This window comes from Haemaphysalis longicornis, unplaced genomic scaffold (assembly GCF_048455015.1).
Source record: "Haemaphysalis longicornis isolate Haplotype H1 unplaced genomic scaffold, Haemaphysalis longicornis Haplotype H1 scaffold_6, whole genome shotgun sequence".
NCBI classification, from domain to species: domain Eukaryota; kingdom Metazoa; phylum Arthropoda; class Arachnida; order Ixodida; family Ixodidae; genus Haemaphysalis; species Haemaphysalis longicornis.
The window spans coordinates 38,854,413-38,876,598 of NW_027526407.1; the positions used below are offsets into that span (position 1 = coordinate 38,854,413).

General features: G+C 45.0%; 1 protein-coding gene across 1 annotated transcript in view; it reads left to right on the forward strand.

The window, feature by feature from the left end:
- The window catches only part of LOC144142980 (uncharacterized), a 71,528-nt gene that overhangs the window by 26,693 nt on the left and 22,649 nt on the right, over positions 1-22,186 (forward strand). Inside the window, exons 12-22 of the mRNA XM_077674806.1 lie at positions 639-685; positions 3,426-3,499; positions 4,801-4,961; positions 5,049-5,086; positions 7,891-8,018; positions 9,452-9,555; positions 11,700-11,814; positions 14,523-14,593; positions 15,998-16,079; positions 17,824-17,859; positions 20,789-20,824. Of these exons, the coding sequence (XP_077530932.1) occupies positions 639-685; positions 3,426-3,499; positions 4,801-4,961; positions 5,049-5,086; positions 7,891-8,018; positions 9,452-9,555; positions 11,700-11,814; positions 14,523-14,593; positions 15,998-16,079; positions 17,824-17,859; positions 20,789-20,824 (892 nt within the window). The remainder of the gene's footprint in view (positions 1-638; positions 686-3,425; positions 3,500-4,800; positions 4,962-5,048; positions 5,087-7,890; positions 8,019-9,451; positions 9,556-11,699; positions 11,815-14,522; positions 14,594-15,997; positions 16,080-17,823; positions 17,860-20,788; positions 20,825-22,186) is intronic.

Consider the following 22,186-nt stretch of genomic DNA (forward strand, 5'->3'; position numbering starts at 1 on the left):
ACTGCATTGGTTCTTAGGTGCTGGCTAGAAGGTTAACTGACTGCTTTTACACAATCTTGCTGGTTTGGTTTATTAACCCCCAGATTAGTGCCAGTTTTTCAGCTACCAAGTGTTCTGATCAGGCTTTTGCATAGCTTTCCTTTGCATTCACATGGCCAAATTATTTTACGGGTGGATGTCTGTTTTTTTATTTTTCGCTATGCTTGGGGACACGGTTTGGTTCTGGCACATCTTTTAGTCTTGCCGAAGAGCCAGCATATCGGTATATAGCAGTTAGTGGAGCCAAAAAGTGCATGCCTTGCAGAAAGGTCACTTTTGATTCGCAATGCCGTTCCCAATTTTTCGTTATTGTAGCAAGCTCTGATACCTTGAGCACAGCACGAACACTGCTGATAAAATCGATCGACGATGCCATTTGTTGATAACTTAAAAGTTCTGAAATGCCCCTTGATGGTACCCTTTTCTGCAACTTACGAATTGTGATGGTTTCTTTCGTACTGGAGACAGTTAATAAACGTTGAAGTAAAGAATATTTTAGTGAAGAGTTTACTGGACTTCATTGCGATTACATTTGGGCTGTGAAAAAGTCATCCTCCTTGCGTGTGACATTTTCTTACGCAAAGCCTAACCACTTCCAGAGAGGCCGAAACCGCAAAGCGGGTTGAAGAACTGGAGGCTGATAAAAGTAAGAACTGTTTTGCCCAGTGTCTCCGAATATTTATTGTTTATTCCCGTTGAAGTTTTGTCAGTGCAGACTGTTACTTACTTGTGGCAGCTTGCTAGGAGATTTCAGTAGCGAGTGATGTTTGCTTCAGGGGGGATATTCTTGCATGCTAAATGAACGGATTGTGGCGCCAACTTTGAAAGAACACCGAAGTTTGTTGTGAGTGCTAAATAACTACATTATAAATTAAATCTGTGGTCGTTAAAAGCCCGGCATTGCACATTTCGGCCTTAGTTTATGCTAAAAAAGTCGTGCCAAACCTCTAAGCCAGCATCGTTTCGAGCTTTTCTGTAGCTTAGTTAACCCTGACTACATTCATTGAATTTACATTTTATTTACATTATCATTATTATTATTATGACATTATTTATTGCATCAAATTTTTGCCCTCCCCTTATATGGTACGGCTGATAATAATATCCAACTGCGTTGTGATGTGTCTTGCTTTTCTTTTAATGCCCCTGGCAGTTGATGTAAGGTTTAAGGGGGCAGACTGGTCTTGGAGCTATTTTTTTTATTCAGTAACCAATTTCAATAAAACTGCACGGCATTTTATTAGCATTTTATTAGCATAACTGCATAGCATTTATTTAGCTTTTGTGCTGACTTCAAATCTACAATTAGATTTTTTGCGAGTTGAATATTTTTCGACATAATGATTAATTGCCATTATTTTGGGTCCCCATTACAAAATAAATACTGGCAATTACCCCCGTGGCTAGGCAGACAAACGACTCAAGAATACAACTTTGGAAGAATTTTTTATTTACCTATTTCTGGTCACCTTACAACACACAACACACTGAACTTCACTCCTCCCGCGCTTTGCCAGAAATGGCTCACAGTTGGTGTCAGTTGAACACAATACAGTTAAACCTCGATGTAACGAACTTCAATGTAACGAAACCCTCGATGTAACGAACCACGGAATTTTTTGTAACTTCAAGCGTATGCACACCATGTATTTTCACCCTCTGTGTAACGAAGTCCCGTTTGCCGGAATTTCAATGTAACGAAGTTTCATGGAAAACGAGGCACGATATTTAAGTTGTAGAAGTAGATTTTGGGAGACGCAAGCGCCGAAATGGGGTCCCAATAAAACGCGAACGGCGACACGGGTCGCCCAATGTCGCGGATGCAGCCAGCCACGGAGTCTTTGACTAAGTCCCTTGCCTACAAACTGGGTGGCGTGCATACACGGCTGGCGCACTGTTTCTGTCGGAGCTTAATCGTCTACTGCTTAATCGGCATCAGCGTGAACCGCACGCAGCGTTTTCTCCCTGCAAAAACGCAAAACGCGCCCCGCAAGCCACAGGCGCGCTGACGCAGCCGCGGAGACCACCCGCGCGATGCGGGTAGCTCCAGCGACCGCTTCTAACCTCTCGCTGAAACGCAACTCGAGGGGCATATGAGAGGGGCGTGCGAGAAAAAAAGCGGATAACGTGGGCGAAATTTTCATTGTAAAACGTGACACGCGCCGCTTACGAAAGCGCCCATCAAATATCCTCCGCGGTGGTAAGCCTAATCGCCACTGGCGTTGCCGCCGCCGCCGCAAGCCGCCGCTTTGCACTTCGTTCGAGTTCGCTCATGCTTGTTGGGTTTCGTCGTCCCAGCAAGCATTTGTGAATCTTTATGAGCCTTGCACGCGCGTTTTTTTTTCACACCGGCGTCCGCGATTGCGTGCCGGCGGCGGGAAGTGACTCGCGCTGCGCGCAGCGGTGGGAGGAGCCTGACCAGTTTCGCCACGGTTTCGCCAATGGGGAGGCGCGCACCCTACGGCGGGAGCTTCGAAGCGCTCGGGGATGCTGGCTGGCTAGACGATAAGGCCGCCGCGAAGGATATTTGATGGGCGCTCTCGTAAGCGGCGTGAATGACGTTTTACAGTGAAAATTTCGCCCACGTTATCCGCTTTTTTTCTCGCATACCCCTCTCGTTTGCCCCTCGAGTTGCGTTTCAGCGAGCGGTTAGAATCGGTCGCTGGTGCTACCCGCATCGCGCGGGTGGTCTCCGCGGCTGCGTCAGCGCGCCTGTGGCTTGCGGGGCGCGTTTTTGCGGGAAGAAAACGCTCCATGCGGATCACGCTGATGCCCGCGTAGACGATTAAGCACCGATAGAAACAGAAACAGTGCGCCGGCCGTGTATGCGCGCCACGTTTTCTTTTTCAGGAAACGCTTCACGGGATGAACACTTCATTATAACCGCGAATTTCAATGTAGCGAAATTTCAATGTAACGAAGTAAATTACGAATTTTACCGACTTCGTTACATCGAGGTTTAACTGTAGTAGTTTTCCAAAGCCTTCATTTGCAAAACTTGTTTCCAACATTGTATTCTCCGCACATTTAAGTATCAAAAGCAAAAAAAAAAAAAAAAAAATTACAGTTGTACCTGCTCTGGGTTCCGAGATATCTGAGTGCGAAATGCTAGCTTAGCGTTGCAAGAAAAGCCCTGTTTCACCGTCAAATTCTGTGTGAACTGAGCTGTAGAGTGCACTTCAAAATGCTATTTACAATATAACATGCTGCCTTATGATGAGGAAATTTGCAGTCTAATAGAAAAAGGGCCGTAGATGTCGTAAATTCCATTTTCCAGAAAACGATTTTTGACCACTTTTTGGCCCCAAAGACCCATCTGCCCCCTAACGGTGGAGGGCAGGAATTTTTGGCGGGTCGCCTAAATAAGCTGCTTCTGGTGTTTTCAGGTCTCTTGGTGACAGGCAATCTTGAATTGTCGGAGAAGCTGAAATCCAGAGAAGCTGACTACATTCAGCTCCAGGTACTATTATGCACTATTCTAAAAGAATTAGTCCGTTTGCTTACCCTCTCACAGAATTGTACTGAAAGTTTAAAAGGTTAAAAGCTTCGTACATGTGCTATTAACTTCTGGATTTGGTAGGTGCAAGAGCAATTGGATTAGTAGCGTAAATAAATGACTCGTGTACTGTCATGAATGCTGGCACTGTTTATTTGGGGGTGTGTATTAGCCGGCGGATTATCATGGTCAGTGATATTCACTATTTTGGTACAATCGCGTTTATTCTGACTTTGAGTGAGGCTCGGTTCCAGATATTTTTCATGTCCGCAAACGAAAACGCTCTAGGCTCACGTGTCTTTGAAGCGCCAGGCTTTCTGTAGCATGAAGTGTTGGAAAACGAACATTGCAATGGGAGCTATTAGCATGTGGTGACCACAGAAGTCGCACGCCGTTGAATGCTTAATTTGGACCTCAAACTTGTGCGCCTCATTACCTGGATATGCGTCTTGAGTGAATTAGTTACACCCCTGTCACACGGTAGATCTAATGACGTTTAGTGTGAATGTCATTCGTTCTAAATGCCATTAATTCGGCGCACTACACGAGAACAGCGAATGACATTTGAGGCGAATGACACTTAGTGGCTAACTGAGGTTCGGGAGCTCATTCAGCGGCCGAATGAGTAGCCTCGACAGCAGTGGCACGTCACTAGAGAAGAAAGTTCAGTAATAAATCAAGGAATACTTCTCCTAAAACTGCGAGTAAACTTATATTTTCCCCTTCATGCTGTTTTTCATATAAAGACAAACAAGTACTGACAAAAAAGAAAATCTTGTTTCCAGTGCGCGCGCTACCCTAATACGAATTTTTTGCGGATTTGTCTTGGCTTGTGATGTCTACTGATGTCACCTAAACCGGGGATTTTTCTTATTTATATTTAAAAAAAAAATCCTCTATGTCTTAAAAAATATTATGTATGAAAACATTGTAGATGCATTTAAAATATAATTTTGCGAGCTCGCTAATCGTCACTTTCAAATGACATTTGTTTCGCCGTGTGGACCCGCAAAGCCAAACCGAATGTCACTAACAGCTAATGTCATTCACTTTGAATGACATTAGATTTGGCGTGCGACAGCGGTATTAGAAATCTGCATTGTTTTCAAGATCAGTGGAGTCAAGGCAAAAGTTTGTGCGTGCACGTATGTGCCTTTCTTAGATATTACCGCTGTCAACATTCAAGAGAAGTAATCCGTGCCTCTTCAACGTCGTGTGCCACAAAGTTTCCCTGGTCATCCATTTCCGCCCCCCTCTTTTGATAGGAGGCAAAGCAGAAGCTTGAGGCCAAGGTCGAGTGTGAGCGAAAGAAAGCGAGAAACAAGATGTCCACCATCTGCAAGGAAATCAACAAGTTCCGTGACAATTACAAAAAGATTCTGCGAGACAGGCGTCGCTTCGGGGACGTTTTGTCGGACATGCAGGCGTGAGTTGCGATTTGTGTTCCCGCGTCACTAGGGAATGTGTGTGTCCTCCCCGAGGCAGTCTGACGGCCTTTCTTTTTCGACCATAGATTGGAGCAGAACGTCGTACGACAGAAGGAGCAGTTTGGTAAGTTCCTAGCCATCTGCCCTGAAATCCGTTTGCTAATGTGAAGCATCCTCAAGATTGGAGTTGTATTTATTCATTTATTTATTTATTTATTCGGAATACTACCTTCGCCCAGAGGGCATTGTTGTGGGAGATACGTAAAAAAGTGTTCAGTCCGAAAACAGAAGCATGAATCTCGTACGAAACAAAAATATACAAAAATAAGCATCAACAGAAGGATTTTTAAAAACTTGCAGCCGAGAGCATTGTACGTCCGAAAGGAGAATGGAGCCGAAGGCAAAAAAGAAAAACAAGCGAAAGAAGAATAACTAGACGAAAGGCGAAATTTAAAAAAAATGGACATGCTCTTTTTGTTTTGTTTTTTGGGTAGTTCAAGAATTTTTCCTTTTTTTCTATATTCCCTGTAGTTCTCATTTGGGCAGGTAAATTGGGGTGAAACGAAAGGACAGGAACTTTTACTTTCAAACCTTAAACTTTGAAACGAAACTGGTTTGAAAATTGAAGCTCTGTTGACTCTTAATGGGCCCTGAAGATGAAATACAACTGCTTTCAGTTTGAAAAAAACTCGCATTTGGTTGTTCACCTAACTCCATTGCAGCCGCAAAAGACATTTTTTATAAATATTGAAACACTTCAGTATATTATGCTACAGGACGTCAGCCGTGGTGCAATATAAAGGCCATCACTAAGAACAGAGTTATCGATGCATTAAAGGGGCCCTAAATAGGCTTCCGAATGTCGCCATTTCAATCGCGCAATCGCTAGAGTACCCCTTCACGACAACGTGTACCAAATATTACACCTCTGCGTAAAGCAGGGGCCGCACAAACACGAAAAAAAGATTTCACTTCCTCCCCTGGCTCACCAACCATACCTTGCCGCCACACTTGCGCGCTCTGACGCAGTTCTTTCCGGCTCTGACGCGCCTCTATGACGCACGAGACACTGCCCAGTGCGGCGCCGCGAACGCGAACCGCAGCGACAGCGCTCACCGTGCAACCGGAATCTGGTGGGCGGAGCATGCGCTTCGAGTGCTAAAAAAAAAAAAAAACGCGCGCAGGGCTTGGCGCAGCCAATGACTGCACGTACATCAAGGAGGGTGATGGATTGCCCTGTTTCTCTCGGTGGTCTTGCGCCGGGTCGATGACGTCGCGGCTTCCACAGTGCTTCGGAGGAGCTACTAGAGGAGGAGAGCCCCAGGCCTTATGGGTGGCCCCTTTTAATGAGCGATAACTCGGCTAATACTTAACGCATTTAAACAATTTTTGCGGGATGACGTTCCTTGGATAGTACTCCAGTGACTGCGCACGCAAAATCGTAACATTTGGCAGCCTATTTAGGGCCCCTTTAACACTTTCATGACTGAAAAAATCAGTTGTTGTTAGGTAGCTCAAGGAATATTTTTTTCTTACCAGGGACAATGACTGATGCCAAAGTGTAAGGTATGAAATGATAGAGGAAGGATAAGGCTTTCCAAGAGTATTAATTTCAAACAACAGATTTAGTACGAATATTGTTAAAAAAAATTATCAAAACAAAAGAAGTAACAAAAAGAAAAAAAATGATGAAAACTTCAATGCTAATTCGCACAGAGTTAACATAAAAAAAAGAAATATACACTTCGAATACAAGGCCCTTAGAGAATAATACTGCAGATATAAGCTTTGTAAGTACAAAAGTTATTTACATACAAAAATATAAGCGCTATGGCTTATCATGCCACCGCGCGAAGCAGTGTCTCGACGCAGTGAAACAAACAATGGTTGGCCCCACTCTGTGCAGCCGGCGCCAAGTAGTCCCGCCCGAATGAGCCGAACACCTTTCAGATAAGAGCTGTGACCTTTAGAACAGGCCAGATATGTTTACATCAACGTGCGGCACTGATAGAACGACTCGAGGAGGAAGTAAAGCAGGAAAATGCCTGCTGACATTTCGGGGCGGTTTGACGCACTTTTACCGTCCGCGGTGAAGTCTGACAAATCGAAGTCATCTGGTGTTTCTGTGCAGCTACCATCATCCAGAGATTACGGCTCAGATTCATTCGAATCCATCAAAATTAGCCGTTTCCGTGGAGCAGCAGCAAGCGGCATCGACGCTGCAACCGAAACCACGTGCGCCCGACTGCGAAGGAGCTTTAAAAATCTCTTCCGCGGCGGGGAAAAGAAACCCGAAAGCAAAACTGATGGAATACTTCCTCCTTTACCCTTTGGATGGCGTTAGTTGTCTAGAAGCGCTCGGAGAGTACCAAAATTTGAATTTGTATTCATCGATAACATACTATCAATGGAAATAGGCACGGCCATGAAAGTGTTAATTGCTTGTTAACATTAGGCTTTTCTGATGGAGGTGAAAAGCAAAAACGCCCATGTGTACGAGATTTCAACGCACGTTAAAGATCCCCAGGTGGTCAAAATTAATCTGGGGCCCTCCACTACGGCGCGCCTCATCGCCTGCGTTGCGTCGGCACGTTAAACCCTACAATCAATCAAACCGATTGTTAACATTAAAATAAAAGCTTTAATTTTATAATAACAACACAAATTTGAATGATCTCTTACAGTAATGTAGTGGCTTTTTGGCAGACAGGGCCAACTTTTCAGCCAGTTCTTGAGCCATGCCAAGGACAAGTGGAACGTGCCTTCCCTGTACATGACGGAACGCTCGCTGTAGCGCGGCTTCCATAGACAGTAGCACCAGATTTCCCTCTAGTATATGTTAGTGTGAAGCTCTATGACCACAGGATTCGGCAGGCGTTCCGTTTGTCCAGAGCAACGATCGTTGTGTCATGTGCCTCCAATCTGCAGGTGGCATCTTAAAGCGCCTGCAGAAAGTGGATTCATGGATGCGGCGTCAGCAGGCGTGCCACGAAGCCGAAAGGCTGCGTTTGTCGGCCGAGTGCACTGACAAGCAGACTACCATTGCCTGCCTCGAGGTAGGAAGACCGCCGTCCTGTTGCGGCCCCTCTAGCTAGGCTGGGCTTACAAATTTTGTTGGCGCCATATTTTTTTTCTTAAAGGGGTTATGCAGACAAAACACTGGTTTGTTACAAAGATTGCCTTGTTAAATCATACTGACACCACTTTTAATGTAAACTTCACTAAAATAAGCTGTATAATTAGGAAAAAAGGGAAAGGCCATGCAACCCACTAGCTCATTTCCCGCAGCATGAACCTATGATGACATATGCCCAGCTGTGTGATTGGCTGAGGCCAGCAAAAGCAAACACGAATTAGGCAGGGCTGATAAGCTTGCCGAATGAGCTATTTGTGATCTTACAGCAGTAGGAATGGTGCCGTAAACAGTGGAGGTTACGAAAATACATGTAAACATAGAAGTACCGATGCACACTGCTGTTGGTGCTGGGTGCACTATGCTTGTTTTAGCTGCACACCAGTCCGCCGCTTTCGAGTTGTCTGACACGAGGCTGGCCAATTGGCATAAGCAACATTGCCTTACGTGACCCTGTTTGTCACGCATACCCCATGTTTCACAAAACGATTACTTTCTACTGTAACGAAAGCAGGTTGGGTGCAAATATGATCAAAAACAAAGCAACGACGGACAGCGGTCCTGAGCAGTATGGTGGTGCTACCTAGGAGAACTGACGGCAAGCGTCTTGCAGTGCACTGCAGACTAAACAGCATACTAACGTTCTCTTGAAGACCTTCCCTGGTTACATCAGTGCAGACGTCACGTTTCTGAGCTGTCTGTTAAGCTGTTCGTGAGGTTTGAGGTCATTTTTCAATGTCGTTTTGTCAATGTCATTTTTAATTGAAGAGTTTCGCACAACTCATTCGCCTTCACGAACGCCTTAAACCTGACTACTTTCGAACGTAATGTCCACGAAGTGGAACCAACGAAACTCTCATCACCAGAGTATTGATGCGGAAACCTAGCTAAACTTCGAAATAAGACTATTTTTTGTGCCCTCGGTAACGAAGTTCTGAGGAAGACGAAGTTTACTAAAACAGTGGCAAAAGGCGAAACATCGTGTTACTTATTGTTTTGAATATTTCGGGTTTGGCTACCGCTGGCAGGTGACGGCAGCTGCTGAAGCCACTTTTAGAAACGGATCACACCATTTGTTTAGAAAACACTTGTTTTCTTTCACAGAAACATTTTAAACCCTTCTATGAAGTTTTCTCTGCTTTAAAGACTTCTCTTTTCGGTCATCATCACCATCATGCCTAACACATTTAATGCCTTTGCATTTTGGAGCGTAGCACGGACCGCCCAAATAATGTCATTTAGTTTCTTAAAGCCTTAGGCTCTTAATGTCATTTTTCGGATGTCTTTGTGACTCGAATTGGGCGGAGGATTAAAAAACACAAAAGGACCGTCTAAACTGGCATTCCTTTTTTGCAGCATGAAATCAAACAGCTGTATGAGGGGATCGCCAACTTCGAGCTGCTTGCGGAGGCCAAGGCTGAAGACCTCGTCCGAGCGGAGGAGAAGATCCAGTCCCTCGAGTGAGCCTCATTCTTGGTTTCGGGGTTGTCCTCTCGTTTGCGTGGGTGTGGTTACTTTTATTGTACGTCCTGGCAAGGGACGTACAATAAAAGAGACTTGGATAGCAGTGGGTGTCCCGTTTGCTTTTTACGGGACACATGGATCTTCTATCAAAAACTTTATTTTTACAGTTATGGAGATAAAAACTGGGGGACCTATGTAGTTTTTCATTCTGACTGCTGATATAAAATTTATTTGTGTTAAAACCACTATATTCCGATTTTTAATTTTTTATGTCTTATCCTTTGACAGCCTCTGTAGAAAAACTGCTAGAAGGATGCAGCTGAACAAGGTAGCAGTGAACTGTGCACAAATCAATGAGTGCAATGAGACTAACAGCATCATTCTATCTGGTCTGTAGCAGAAGTTACAACCGTTTGAAGTTTGGGCATGAAAGGTGGGAACCAGAAAAACCGGTTTTGCCTTCCAGGCTCAAACCTCAAATGGCTAACTTCTGCCACAGACCAGATAGTATGATGATGTTAGTCTCATTGCACTCCTTGATTTATGCACAGTTCACTGCTACCTTGTTCAGCTGCATCCTTCCAGCAGTTTTTTTACAGAAGCTGTCAAACAATCAGACATTAAAATGCGTTGCGCTGCTGAGCACGAGGTCGCGGGTTCGATTCCCAGCCGTGGCGGCCGCTTCTCTGATGGAGAAGAAAAGCAAAAACGCCCGTGTGTTCGAGATTTCCGGAGCCCTCCACTATGGCGCGCCTCATCGCCTGTGTGGCGTCGGCGCGTTAAATCCTACAGTCAATCAAATCAATCAGACATAAAAATTTTAAAATCGGAATATAGTGGTTTTAACACAGAAATAAATTTTATATCTGCAGTCAGAATGAAAAACTACATAGGTCCCCCAATTTTCATCATCATAACTATAAAAATAAGGTTCTTTTAGTTTAAGACTAGTGTGCCCCCTTAATTAAGTAGCTAGAACAGGGCATACACAAGTGTTATTCTTCTGCCTTGTCTAGTTTTGAATCACCATTTTATTAAAAATATAAAAAGCAGCGTTCATTTTCATGTCCCGCTTGCGAGCGTACGTAAAATTCAAATATTGAACGAGAGATACTGAAACAAAACAGCATCCTCTTTCAGTGGAGTGTTTTTCTCAGGGGGATGAAAAAAAGCTTAAAGGTAGCAAGGAAGTGGGCAAGCATCTCAGAGGTTGTGATGTCTCAAGATGGTTGAGGTGATCGTGGCCTCGTTGGTTCAGGGACTGGATATATGGCCAAGGCACATGATTGAAAATTTAAATGTAAAGTGTGCCGTTTGGAAACTTCTTGTACAGTTGAACCCCTTAAAAGAGACACGTACCGGGGAGCAGTCTCTGTCTCCTATATGGGAGGTCTCTTATAAGCAGGGTGCCACGTTTTCACGTACTGATCATCCCCTAGTTTATCTCTTATACCCGACTGTCTCTTGCATCCATGCCTCTTATGACGAGATTCAACTGTAGCAGCTAAATTGCAACTGCGTTTGCCGGACAGGCGCTTATTGCCTGCATGAAATTAGAATTTCTATACTAGGGTCCTTAAAGATGCAGCCCGCTAAAATACATTTTCCTTATTTTTAAGCACCTGAATATGTCTTGTCACGGAACTTAAGAAAAGTGAACCGTTGTGTGGTACCTTTCCAGTACCCACAATACGGTTCCCACCTTTCCTGAAGACCAATAAACCCCCTTCGGCCCCCTTTTGATGTGATATCATTCATTGATTTAGTATTGACTGATTGAAGTAGTCTCCATATTAGTTGTGTGTATGTTGACTGCAGGGATTGATTCATCAATTCATTCATCGATTTATTGATTGATTGATCAGTTGATTGGTATATAGAATGATTGATTCATCAGTCAGTTGATTCAGTAATCGACTGGTTGAACGAATGAACGAACAAACGAAGCAGTTTGAACATAAGTTGTGCAACTTTTCATTGCAGGATGCGCTTGTGTTCACTGTGCGATTAATAAGCAAACTTTGAATATACTTCTACCTAACAACCAAACCTAAGGACCAAGTGGACGATGTGAGAGTGGGAAACTTGTTGATTCTGGATGTGTCCTTGGCTGATGCCCCGACTTTTCTCGCCCTAACAGGGACGACCTGGCTACCACTCGCAAGGAGATCATGCCAGTGGAAGAGCGGGAGAAGGCTGCCTTGCTGCTGCTCGAAAAGGACTCCCTCATCGCTCAGCTTGAGACCAAGCTCAAGGTAGGCTCGCAGGTCGAGGTCGCTCCCTGGGGTGGGGGGGGGGGGGGGGGGGCACGGATTCTTGTTACTGGAAAGGAAATGTGCGGATACAGTCGAGCAATTCAGAGACACCTACAGTGAACCTTCGTTTTAACGAAGTCCTCGGAACTTGGAAGTGGCTCTGTTATGAGCAATACTTAGTCAAAAGCAGGGAGGATTTGATCTCAGTGCTTTGCTTTTTGGACCACAAAACACTTCGAATAAAGTGAAATCTTGAATAACGTGATTTTTTTTTATAACGAGGGCTCGCTGTTATTGTCTAGATTGAGCCGCGGGGAAGTGTAGAATGCAGAAGGGATGTCTTTCCTAGTCTGTTACAAAAACATTTTTTGTACCATTTAGGGTTGTCACCTGCCTGGTATGTGACCGGCCCGACTGGTTTTTGAGACAGCGTGGTGGTTGGCGGTCCGCATTTAAAACCAGCTGTCATTGGCCGGTTTTTGGGCCGTTGGGCCGCGATTATTTATTGTTTTGTGTTTTATAAGTGTCAGTTCGGCAGCTAGGACGATGCATGTGGGTGTGTTCAATTCACCCTGCACCACCTGAACCGGTTCACATGGTGTGGATGAATCGAACAGACCCTATGTGTCGACAAGCTGCGCAAAGACATGCGAGCTCTGTGGTACCAAGGGGAGAACAGCGCTTTTAATGGACGAAGTATGTGCGGTTACTTTTCAGGGCAGCATATTCAGAGCACCAAGCAAAATTTAAACTCACTTTCAGTACACACGTTACGTTGATTTCTATCTAGGAAAATGCTTCAATAAGTAGAATTGCATGTATGCTACAATAAGTAGAATTGCGTGTAAAAAAAAAGGTAATTTTTTTGTCAAGAAAAAAAATATAGCCTTGTATATACCCTGAAGGGCTGGTTTTTTTTTTTCACCGGTAAGAGGTGGTAACCCTAGTATCATTCTTCTATTGTTGCGCCCTTGGTTAGCATTTTTTTTTCTTTTGGAACATATAACTATGTGGCAGAACAAAGGAGGGGCTATCCAATCCAAGATGCTTGAGTTATATACATTTTTTTTTCTTGACTGTAGAACAAATGTTTTTGATACTGTCTGGCTTCCAGCAGATATATGTCTTCCTTTGTATGTTTATAGACTCGCATAAGCTGAACGGGGCAAAACTGGAAGTGGAATAGCTCCCTTCCTGCCTGCATGCCATGTGCTAAGAATTATTTCAATCAATGCCTGGAACAGAACAAAAAGAAAACCTGTTTATGTATGTGACAAAAGCCTATTATTTTTTTACTATAATCCAGCCATACTATGCTGTTTGCGGCAGCTCTAGTCTGTACTATTACTGCTGCCACCTTTCATCAAGCCTTTCATTGGCAAAGGACCTAATTACAGTTGAACCCCTTTATAAGAGACACGTACTGGGGAGCAGTTTCTGTCTCTTATATGAGATGTCTCTTATAAGCAGGGTACCAAGTTTTCACCTACTATTCAGACCCTAGTTAAATGTGGGCACCATATGACTAAAATAAGCTCAAAAGAACGCTACAGCATGTTGCAAAAGATTCATTCTAATTAATGTTTGGCCCCAGAATTTATGAAACGTTGTTTGCTTCATGACTGTATTTACACTGTTTTTTACAACCAATTCTACAAGCTTTTTTTCCTTTCCTTGTTTGTGGAAGATGAATCGTAGATGTTGAGTTCACAAGCCTGATGAATAGCCAGAGCGCACAGCTTCTTCTGCTGTGTGCTCAGGCTATTCATTACGCTTGCAGGACTCAACATCTGCGATGCTTCTTGATTGGGAGCTACGCGAGTGGGAGAGCCCGCATGTGCGATCGCGCTCCATCCAAAGATGGCAGTAAGCTTCAACCACTTCTGTCAGTTGCATTTCCATTGGCAGGGCTTCTCATTGTCATTTCATAGCTGACTGAACCACTTTGTGTTTGCTGAAGTTACAATAAATAGCGACTGCAGGTGTCTGTCGTCCACCTGTGTTTCCACAATGGAAGCGCAATTAGTGACTGGTGGCACCGCATCTGAAGTTAAAATGTCTGTTACAAGCGAGGTTGTTGATTGAAGTTCAAGGATGACTTGTCTCTTATAACCAATCTTCTACATCCAATGTCTGTTATAAAAGAGGTTGATTTAATGGGAAAGATAGGGCAGCCAACCATGTGGGTGAATAGTGTCTCTTATACCCATTTGTCTCTTACATCAGTGTCTCTTATAACGAGGTTCGACTGTACATGTCTATGCCTGGAGATCGTTTGGGAAGATCAGTAGTAAGGGTTGCTATTATACGACATTAGGAAGGCAGTTTTGCCTCGGGACCCGCCGCGGTGGCTCAGTGGCTAAGGCGTTGCGCTGCTGAGCACGAGGTCGCGGGTTCGATTCCCGGCCGCGGCGGCCGCTTTTCTGATGGAGGCGAAAAGCAAAAACGTCCGTGTGCACGAGATTTCGGCGCACGTTAAAGATCCCCAGGTGGTCAAAATTAATCCCTCCACTACGGCGCGCCTCATCGCCTGCGTTGCGTCGGCGCGTTAAACCCTATAATCAATCAATCAATCAGTTTTGCCTCGGTTCTACTTTTTTTTTTTTGCGTTTTACATTATTGCCTGCCCGCATGATAAGCTGGCAGCATACATTGTATGACAGCCTCGTAATTAACTTTTTTTTGTTTGAAAATGAATAATGGAACAGGATACGGAAGAATGGGCTGTCAAGCTTGAGGGCGAACACTCGGCAGCCAGCGATGCGGCGAAGTCGTTGAGGTTTGTTGTTCAGTTCCTTTTCTTGCTTATTTGTTCCTTATCTTGTTCATTTGTTTCCTGTTTTGTTTGTTTGTTCCTCGTACCTTTTGTTCGGCATGGTCCTTCCCTAGCATATGGCAACACATATGTATTAACTTTGTTAATTAGATACCAAATTTAATCAATTTAGGAACATTTATGTAGCTAACCATCCTAATAACGAAACTGCTATCGGTCTGGGGATGCCTTGTACACTTCTTGGGTTACGAGACTATCGGTAAGGTCACCCCAAAATTAACTAATTAAGCGTAAACTCTACAGTATTCTCATGTCAGTGTGTTCAAAAGGGTCTATTCGGTGTTTGAATATTTTTAGGGCGAAGCTTTCTTAGTCTCACGGAAACCAGTGTTGTAAACAAAATGCACTGCAGGAAAGTCAACTTTACACGATGGGAGGGCATCAGATGATGATGATGGTGATGATAAAGCAAGAAAAGAAAACTTCCTGTGGTTGGAATCGAACCTGGGGCGGTATTCTCGTAACTGTCCCTTTTGAAAACGTCCCTTTTGCGCCCCTTCATCGTGATGTACTTCCGGTTAAGCAGTAAGCGTTGGCAGTAGGTTTGCCGCGCTTGCATTACATCACTTCCGGTTGTTTGCTTTTAGCCAATCACGGCTCGCCAAAAGGGACACTTTTGAAAGGGACGCAAAAGAGAGAAAACTCGAATACCGCCCCAGGGCCTTTCATGTTATGAAGCCAGCATTTATCTGATTGCACCGTCATCGCATTCAGATCGCTCAGCATTTTGTTTGGGTTCGTTGCGTGGGTGTGGCTTTGGCTAAGACTTTGGCTTTTGACTTTGGCCTTTTGGATGATGACAATGTCCAACGACGACGATGTGAAGGGAGGGGGCTCATCTTTCTAATGAGGGATTCGTTTGCTGTCATCTAACTTTGAACTTTGACTCGCAGGTGGTTTGCACTTTGATTGTAGCGGCTTTGACTTTCGCACTTGGCCATTTGACTTTCGCACTCGAGAAAACTTAGCGTTTTAACCATCGCCGTCATTAGACAGAGGGGCTTCTGATTTTTTATTTCATCTAGGCACCAAAATAGCAGGATAAAAGTTCCACCTTTCTTGTGCCATGCAAACTATTTCTGGTGTCAAAAGGATTGTGAACCTCTTCTGTTTCTTTATTGATCCGTAAAGACAATAAAAAAATAATCTAGCAGCTTCCTTGCACAGGGATAGGCCTTCCTGATCCCATTGACATGGAAACATAAATGCTACAAGTATTTTTCAAGCCCTTACATAAACTTACAGAACTGTAGAAGGCGACAACAAAGAAAAAAGAATTACCAGTTGAGCGCGATAAAAAACTGGGAACAGTATGATGTGCCGGTGGACTTGTGTTTGCGTTTTCAGGGAAGTCAACGAAGACCTGAAGAGTGCGCTGGCCAGCCTCGCTGCAGAGCTTAAGGTGGAGAGGGAGCGCCAAGAAAACAAAGTAAGCACCGCTTCTCTTGTTTTTGTGTGTTCTGCAGTGGTGCGGTGATTGGGAATCTGCGCCGTTAGCTTCTGCGCGCAACTGAAATCTTTTAAAACTGGCTTCTTTGGTTTACGTCATCCATCTGATGAATTTTTGTACAGTTGAAAGCATTCGTGTTCTTGTCCCATGCACCACCGCTTAACTCTTTTGTGACCACGGAAAAATGGCCGATTTTGAGTGCTCCCAGAAAACTTTTTTTTTTTCTCTTGAGCTACTGGACATATTAAGCGTTGCTATGCATGAAATTGTAGCTTATAGATTTCTCTTTTAAACACATAACAGCAGTTTCGTAAAAGGTGCAGTTATTCACAGTTTATTGGGCAACGAACAGACAGACAGACAATGAACTTTATTGTTGGGCAATGAAACAAAAAAAAAAGTGCAGAGGAAAAGTATACACAAAACACAAATAGGCGATTTTACCGAGCCTAAAAATTATTTTCTAAATTCTGAGGTATACAAAATGTGTTCTATGTTCTTAAGCTATGATTCAATATATACATCTACACTCGCTGCGCACCAAGTTCTGGAATTTTGCGGTCCCATCAACCCAGCGGCCCTGACAGGTGTGCCACTCTGCGCAGTCACTCGAGAGTCATTTGGTCTCTCTAAAATATGCGTATAGGCATACCTGTTTGCGTTCTGACACGAAATTATAATCACTTCAGCGGTAAAAAGCAATAAAAAAAATTAGCGCCCTTGAGAAGCAGCGCACATAGCTCCACAGTGCTGATTTTACACCAGCGCCAGGCTATCTTGAAGGTGATAACACGCTACAGCGGGGTTCATTTGGCTAAATATCCCCGCCGCCCGTTGTCCAAACCCTACACCTGAAAGTAATGCAGGCAGTCGTCAGATGTTAGGCACGTTTTGTTCATAAATACAGCGCGAAGTCAAAAACGAACATTTCCTAGCAGCACCTGTCGAAGTCGGGCTGTTGAATGGGAGAGCCTTCATCAGAACTAAAATCTGAAGGATCCACATCGTTGCTGGACTCATCACTGCTGCTGGGGTTAAAAAAAAAAAAAAAAAGCAGCAGCAGTGGCTTAACTCCCTCAAACAGCTGTCTGCCTTTGTGGAGCGCGCAGTAAAACAGAACGCCGTTTTTGCACAACTCGCCGCTACCTGGGGATCCAATTTCACTTGCAACGCTCTCTCTCTCTCTCTCTCTCTCTCTCTCTCTCTCTCTCTCTCTCTCTCTCTCTCTCTTTTTAATTTTCGAGTTTTTGTCGCGCGGCATATGAGAGGTGGTTTAAAGATTGGAGGAGGGAAGAAAGTAGGAAGGAAAGAGAAAGAAAATAAAATAGGGAGAGAGGGGCTGCCAACAGCACACAATACCCACGCGAAATGTAAACAGATGGCAACGAAACTGAAAAGGGGGTTTCCAATGAACATGCCAGATGGCGTCAGTTGTCCAAATACATAGTGCCGTTTTTACTTTTTGCGGGAGGTTTGAAAATCATCGTTCCTCCATGAACAATGGCCTCTGGCATGGTCACAAAAGAGTTAAAGCTGTGTCCTTTTGTTTTGCCAGGTAATGAAGACGAGTTTCCTCTCTCTCTCTCTCTCTCTCTCTCTCTCTCTCTCTCTCTCTCTCTCTCTCTCTCTCTCTCTCTCTCTCTCTCTCTCTCTCTCTCCTCTCTCCCTCTCTCTCTCTCTCTCTCTCTCTCTCTCTCTCTCTCTCTCTCTCTCTCTCTTGCAGGTCGACAGTGACTCGCAGACTGAGCAGGCCCTGAAGGTGAGATCTATTAGTTGCTTGCTGCTTTGTTGTGTGCCTTGAAGTAGATGAAAAATGTTTGAGCTGATAGAATGCAGAGCAGTGAAGTTTTATTAAACAGACTGGGCGTGACATGCAGACTGAAAAAATTGTGTCAAGTTTTTCATTTATGTTGTTACTTTAGTTAAAGTAAATGTTTAGATCTTTTTTTTTATAGCTTTAGGACGGGCAGTATGTTTGTGGCGAGATGCCAGTGATAAGCTTATCTGCGTTGATATTACAAATTTTTACAAGTTTTGCTGATGAGAGGATTCGTTTTAAATAGGTTCTTAAACCTGCATACATAGATAATACACTCAGTGGAACCCCGAAAACACGGCTTTCAAGGGGCCGTGTGAAAGCATCGTGTGATCCGGGTACGGGTAAATGCTGGCATAGTATACTGTTCCACGCGACAAGCAGGCGGGAACTTATTTAAACTACTATAGCGCATTCTCGTGTAATTTGCGAACCTTGAGCTAAATCGCCAAATTTTCTAAAAAATAAAAACTCTTATTTTGTGCCCCCCTCCCCTCTACAACGTCTGTGGTAGCCTGCCAGCCCTGTGCCTCGCTAGCACGCGGCAAGCTAGGAATGCTTATTCGGCCGAGCAAATTGACAGGGAAAAAGGCAAGAGTGGGAAACTGCCAGAGCCAAGCGAAATGAACGATAGTACGAGGCAGTGACAGAAAAAAGGCAGGAAGAAAAGGAACGGGGTGAGAACGCGGCCTTGAAAGACACTGATAAACAGAGAGAGGGGAAGAGAGAGCGTCGTGAAAGGAAGAAACTTGGACCGAGCGGAATGTGTTCCGTCGAATCTGTTCTCATGTTCAACAACTTGATGGGAGCTTCTAATTTGCGGTCCGCCGACCACGTGGCCTTCGACTTCTCGCAGTTGGCACATTTGCAATTTGCTGCCGCATGTGGCCAGCAAAGGTTAACTCCCACTGTCCAGTACCCACCTCTGTTTGCTTGTGTCTGTTCAGCAAGTGGTCTGGCCTGCCTGCGGAACTCTGCACATAAGCAGTGTCAAACGGGGGTTAAGAATGAAGGTCGGATGAGGTGGCGAAGCGGTGTAAAAAAATGGGAAACATGCCGGTTTATCACCACCAGTGTCCGTTGGATAAAGCGGACCGCGTGCACCCCAGTGTTGTATAATCTTGGTTTTTAGTGCATTGTTTCTATGGGGAGTTTAACGGGACCGCGGTGATTCGTTGATAGAAGCGGGTCGTCGTAAAACCAGGGAAAGTATCATTACAGTGGAATCTCAATGATACGAATTTCGTTGTGATACGAATTTTTAAAATTCCCCGTCGAAAATGCATTGTATGCAATGTAAAAAAAATTCGGATGATTCGTACGCATTTACCACTCCGGTGCTGGCGATACGAACACGCGAGCCGCGACCAGACGACTGCAGCGTGGATGGGAGGCGGGAGTGTTGGTGCGGCCGTGCGGCCTTGGTTGCGCGCGGGCACAAAAGCATTGAGCGTGAACCGCATGGAGCGTTTTCGGCTCGCGAAAACGCGCCGCGCACGCCACAGGCGCGCTGACCCTGCTGCATAGCCACCTACACGTGCCGTGGCCGGCGGCGGCACTATGGCGGCGGCTTCGGCCGCGAAGTGGTCTCGGGAGCTCGAGCGACCGCTTCTAAGCGCTCTCTAAAACATCGCTCAAGGCACGCATGAAGTTGCTTGAGCGGTAAAGGAGCTTATAATGTAGGTGAAAACGGTGCTATAAAACGCTGTCCGCGCCGCTAGTGAAAGCGCCCATTCAATATCTGCTGGGGTGTTAGGCCTAAACATCTCCGGCGGGGCCACCGGAGAAACTGCCGCCATGAAGAGCGCACCTGGCCATTGGCGCAAGTTGGCAGGCTCCTCCCACTGCCGCACGTGTCGGGAGTCATTTTCCGAGCGGGGTAGCATCTGTCGCGGGGGCATGCGGTTCACGTGCGCACGTCGCGTCGAAGGTGAGCACGCGTTCTTTTGACTCCCGCGTTGACGATTCGGGCCCGCACCTCGGCGCCAGCCACTGCTGGGGGGTGGTACCTCTGCCCACGGCCGGGCTAGAGCGGCGGCGTGCGCGTGTTGGTATCGACACAGCGCACGCCGCCGCCCTAGCCCGGCCATGCTCAGCCTCGGTTGCCGCCAACGCTGCCGGAAACGGCAGTGGGAGGAGCCTAATTGCGCCTGTGGGGAGACGTGTGCCTCATGGCGGCAATTTCGAAGCGCTCGCAGCAGCTGGCCACCTCCGCGGCGCATATTTGGCGCGGATGATATTTTATAGTGCAGTTTTCTCCCACTTTGTGAGCTCTTTCACATGAGCAGTTTAGTTTACACCTTGAGCTGCGTTTTAACAAAAGGTTAAAAGCGGTCGCTGAAGCTACTTGCACCTCTTCACGGCGTCATGTTGCCGCCGCCTGTCACATGCGCGGCACTAGTATTCCATTTTTTCTCGTTTTCTGATGATACGAATTTTCGGGTGATGCGAATGTTTTTGCCGCCCCTTGAGATTTGTATGACCGAGATTCCACTGTATATCGAAGTGGCAGCAGAGAGACCTCAGCTTAGTTGATAAGGTGTTTTGCGAAGGAACAGCAGCCGGTGTAACAACACCCCCAAGCAAGTAAACAGTCAGACTGGTTCATATTCAGTTTAAACACTGTTGACTGAACCGAACTTATGAAAATCTTCTTAATGATGTCACTGCTTTGGGCTGAGAAGCCATAGTGGGCGTGGGCCTGGATTGAACTGAGTGTTACAAAATAAATAGTTGATACAATATGTGTCTCAACCACTATGCTTTTGCATGCTGATTTGTCACGTGACTACGGTGTATTCTTTATGCAGTTGCCAGAACGAATCCTGCACTCTCGTTACTTAAGGGACTCTCAAACTATTCTTTTTTGCAGGATGACTGCGACACACAGACTGAGGCAGCTACAACGGTGAATGTTTGCTTTTTTTTTTTTTTTTTTTTACACTGAATTATTCGCTTTGTACGGTTAGTGGCTTGAATACACAGCCACTCACTCTGAGAGTTTGTTCCTCGCAGGCCGACTGTGACATGCAAACTGAAGGCGCCTTAAAGGCAAAGTGTTTCTCTTGTATTTTTCTAAAACCAATTCTTTTCAATAAGCACGCGTTGCTGAAATGTGTGTGCGGGACCATCAGGTTTAATGAATTTACTTCTTATAGGTTGATTGCAACATGCAGACAGAACATGCTGTCGTGGTATGTTTTCTTTTTCTTTTTTTTTTTTCCCCTTCTCATTCGCGCTCAAGCACCAAGGACAAGTATTTATACATAAGTTGTTTGTTACAGGTGAGCTCTGGGATACAGACTGAGGACAGTGCCAAGGTATGCTTGTTTTTCCTTCAGTCGCACAACATGACTTTCACAAACCAATATAACCCTTTGCAATATGGCGTGTACAATTGTACACGCGACTTTTAAGAGCATTTTTGTAAGTTACAATCGTCGTCATCCCCACTTGAACCTATCAGCCAGCATTCACATTTCCCGATCTACGAAAGGAAGTGCGAATGCTGTCTGAGCAGTTCAAGTGGGGTTCAAGAACACCTACTTAACACCAAATGCTCGGCACGTCAAGTAAGTGTTCTTGGTTTTACATTTTCTGTCCAGTTAAAACGTCTATTAAAGAAGGTGATGCGCTTGTTTTCATTTGTTTGCAAAGCCTACTGTATTTACTTGAATATAAGGCGAGGTTTTTTCTAAAATCCGTAATCTCAATACCCTGCCTTATATTCGAAGCTCAGTATTTGTGTATATAGAAATAAGGGTTGGCAGTCAAGAAAACCTCGGAAAGGAAAGGGGAAAATGTGGTAGGTCATTGAAACAGATAAAGAATTTGGAAAGATAAAGTTTTCTTGACTGCCAACCCTTATTTCTGTCCTTATTCAACGAGCCCTTCATTTCCCATTATGATTCGCTATATGTGTGTGTGTGGGTGGCTTTTTTTTTTTTATAATATAATCGTGACCACCCTATAATCGAATAATACGGTAGTTTTCTATTCCCATACCCAGGGGTGAGACAGCTGCGCATATTGCGCAGATTTGATACAAATTTGTTTACCTGCGCCAGGCTGCTCCAAAAGCTTGAAAATTGCAAAAATTGCGACAAACTGCTCCAAAACAGTCTGAGAGCCAAGGATTTTAACGTTACCGTCAGTTTCAGTGAGGAGGAGGACCCGCCGTGGTGGCTCAGTGGCTAAGGCGTTGCGCTGCTGAGCACGAGGTCGCGGGTTCGATTCCCGGCCGCGGCGGCCGCTTTTCTGATGGAGGCGA